The 2,487-nt window shown below is 45.2% G+C and overlaps 1 protein-coding gene across 1 annotated transcript; it reads left to right on the top strand.

Moving 5' to 3' along the window:
- The first annotated feature begins 283 nt into the window (after positions 1–283).
- LOC104952054 (zinc finger protein 239-like) lies at positions 284–2,108 on the top strand. Its single transcript, XM_010778809.1, has one exon. The coding sequence runs from the start codon at positions 1,090–1,092 to the stop codon at positions 1,771–1,773; it is 684 nt and encodes a 227-aa protein (XP_010777111.1). The 5' UTR covers positions 284–1,089; the 3' UTR covers positions 1,774–2,108.
- The last annotated feature ends 379 nt before the right edge of the window (positions 2,109–2,487 follow it).

Here is a 2,487-nt window from a genome sequence, read left to right as displayed (position 1 = left end):
ATGGAGAAACCAGCTTGAGTGCACTAGAATTTGAAATTACGCAGCCGAAAAAAATCTGTCCCTTCCTTCAGACTTCCTTACAGAGCCCTTCCTCCAACACACACGAGATGGAAGGCTGACAGGCAGGTAGGCCATCCAATTATCTGACCCGGGCCAGGCAGATAATTGGTCGTGCTTTTTACAGCGCCACGGCTTCCACAGATGAAATATTTGTATATATTTATTGTCAAAGCATTTCATTTATTCATTGCTATCGGGATGTTAAGAGCATTCCATGGAATATAACAAAAAGTGTTTCTGAGGTGAATAACCTACCCCACCTTTAAGGGATGTGAGTATTTGCGTGGGTTCATGGAAATAGAGGAACATTTCACCCAGTGCAATTCAGTTTTCACAAAACAATTATAATAGAGCTCCAAGAATTTGTACTTTACGTAGTACAGTTATACTTCCATTTCATTAATTTTTACTTTTTCTCAATTTGATATCAGCTATGTATTAGCTGTCAATAAACAAAACTGTACTACATAATAATTTAACATTTATATGTTATTGTGTTTCCATTGGACACAAACAGTGTCGACATGGTCAGGTAGGGCATGTAAAATCAATGGATGCAGAGTCACTGTTGGAGGGTTTAATTACTTCCTGTTGGAGGGTTAGATAACTTGCACTCCCTACTACTTTGTTTGGAACAGCACTTAATGTGGCGGACCCTCCATGTGAAGACACAAAAGTAGTAGAAGTGGGCAGGGAGATGGGGAAGGGGCCGCATTGGACCAGCTGTGTCAACTCTCCTGTCCCCAGCCCAACACACACTTATCCATCCTACAGCTGAAAGCCAACCAGGCTTACCATCACAAAAGTGTGTTTGTGAAACCCTATTTATGTTTGTAAAAAAAAAAGTATTCTTTTAATTCTGTTTTCTTTGGCTAATCAGGTTTGACCCCAGAGAAACACAGTCTTTCCCAAACGCTGCTGGGATGGCAAGAGAGCAGTGAGACTGAAGATAGACAGCGGCCATCTTGTTCCACAAACACAGCAGGAACTGTGGCACAAGACTCATCATTTAGCCATGTGAGCGCAAACATGGCCTCTAGTTTCTCCACAGCGTCTAAAAGGCCTCTAAGCGCCATGGACCAGGCTAACACTGTGATGAAGTCCCCCTACCCTGGAGCAGAGGACCGCTGCGGCAGTTTGTTGTTGTCTCAATCGATGAACTATGAGCCATCCAGTGAAGACATGTTTGGAGGTAAGGCAGCCTACAGCCTTTCTGATTTTAACACCCCCCTGGCTGCCATGGACTCCCAGCAACAGCACATCCAGCATCCTTGGTCTGGAGTCCGAACAATGGACAACTTCTCCAGTCCGAACCACCTTCATCAAGCATCTGGCAATCAGAAGCAGGAGACTGGATCAGCACCGCCAGACCTGCCCTATGCCTGCACCTTCTGCACACGCCGCTATGCCCACCAGTGCCAGCTGCGCATCCACGAGCGCGTCCACACGGGGGACAAACCGTTTCGCTGCGTCCAGTGTGGGAAGAGCTTCGGCCAGGTGTGCAGCCTCAAGCGCCACCAGATGGTCCACACGGGGGAGAGGCCCTTCCCCTGCCCCCACTGCGGGAAGCAGTTCTCCACCTCCACCAACCTGAAGGTCCACCAGAGCGTCCACACCGGGGAGAAGAGGTTCCACTGCTCCAAGTGTGGCAAGAACTTCTCCTTCCTCAGCAACCTCATCCGACACCAGGCTCTGCACAGCGATAGGGTATGAAGGTCTAGAATAACATGAACAGTATTATTACATTGACATATTATTTTATGACATAGTGGATAGATGAGATATGTCTTTTTCAACAGCCTTTAGTCATAATGTCCTTTAACATTTCACATTAAGTGCCATTTCCTGTTTGATGTCCGTGCTGTTTGGAAGTACTCGTTTAAGCATCTGCTCATTCAAAACATCTCTGAAACATGATTTGATGAAGACGCAGTGATGTACGTGATTATTTGATCACATCTGATAATGGTGTGTTGACGACATTTAAAGGGGCCCTATTTTGGGGTTCTCCCTTTCCTGTATAGTGTGTTACACTACAGCAGTGGTTCTCAAATGGGGGTACGCGGACCCCTAGGGGTACGTTGCAGTACTACAGTGGGTACGTGAGATTTATTTTATGTTAATGACAAAAACAACATAAGTAATGCATTTAAACAAACTACTAATAGTAACTACTTTATTCAAAGGTTGACTACAGGCCGCGCGTGTGTGTGTGTGTGTGTGTGTGTGTGTGTGTGTGTGTGTGTGTGTGTGTGTGTGTGTGTGTGTGTGTGTGTGTGTGTGTGTGTGTGTGTGTGTGTGTGTGTGTGTGTGTGTGTGTGTGTCCTAGAAAGTTGTTATGGCTCTTTTTTTTGATTGTTTGGCTTTGAGTCAGGAGGATTTGTGTTGTTACTTGATGATATTAATATAATCTATCTCAGTCAAATT

Source organism: Notothenia coriiceps, unplaced genomic scaffold (assembly GCF_000735185.1).
Source record: "Notothenia coriiceps isolate Sejong01 unplaced genomic scaffold, NC01 NC01_scaffold00019460, whole genome shotgun sequence".
Classification (NCBI taxonomy): Eukaryota; Metazoa; Chordata; class Actinopteri; order Perciformes; family Nototheniidae; genus Notothenia; species Notothenia coriiceps.
The sequence above is the reverse complement of the archived record's forward strand: the minus strand, read 5'-3'. Positions and strand labels throughout refer to the sequence as shown.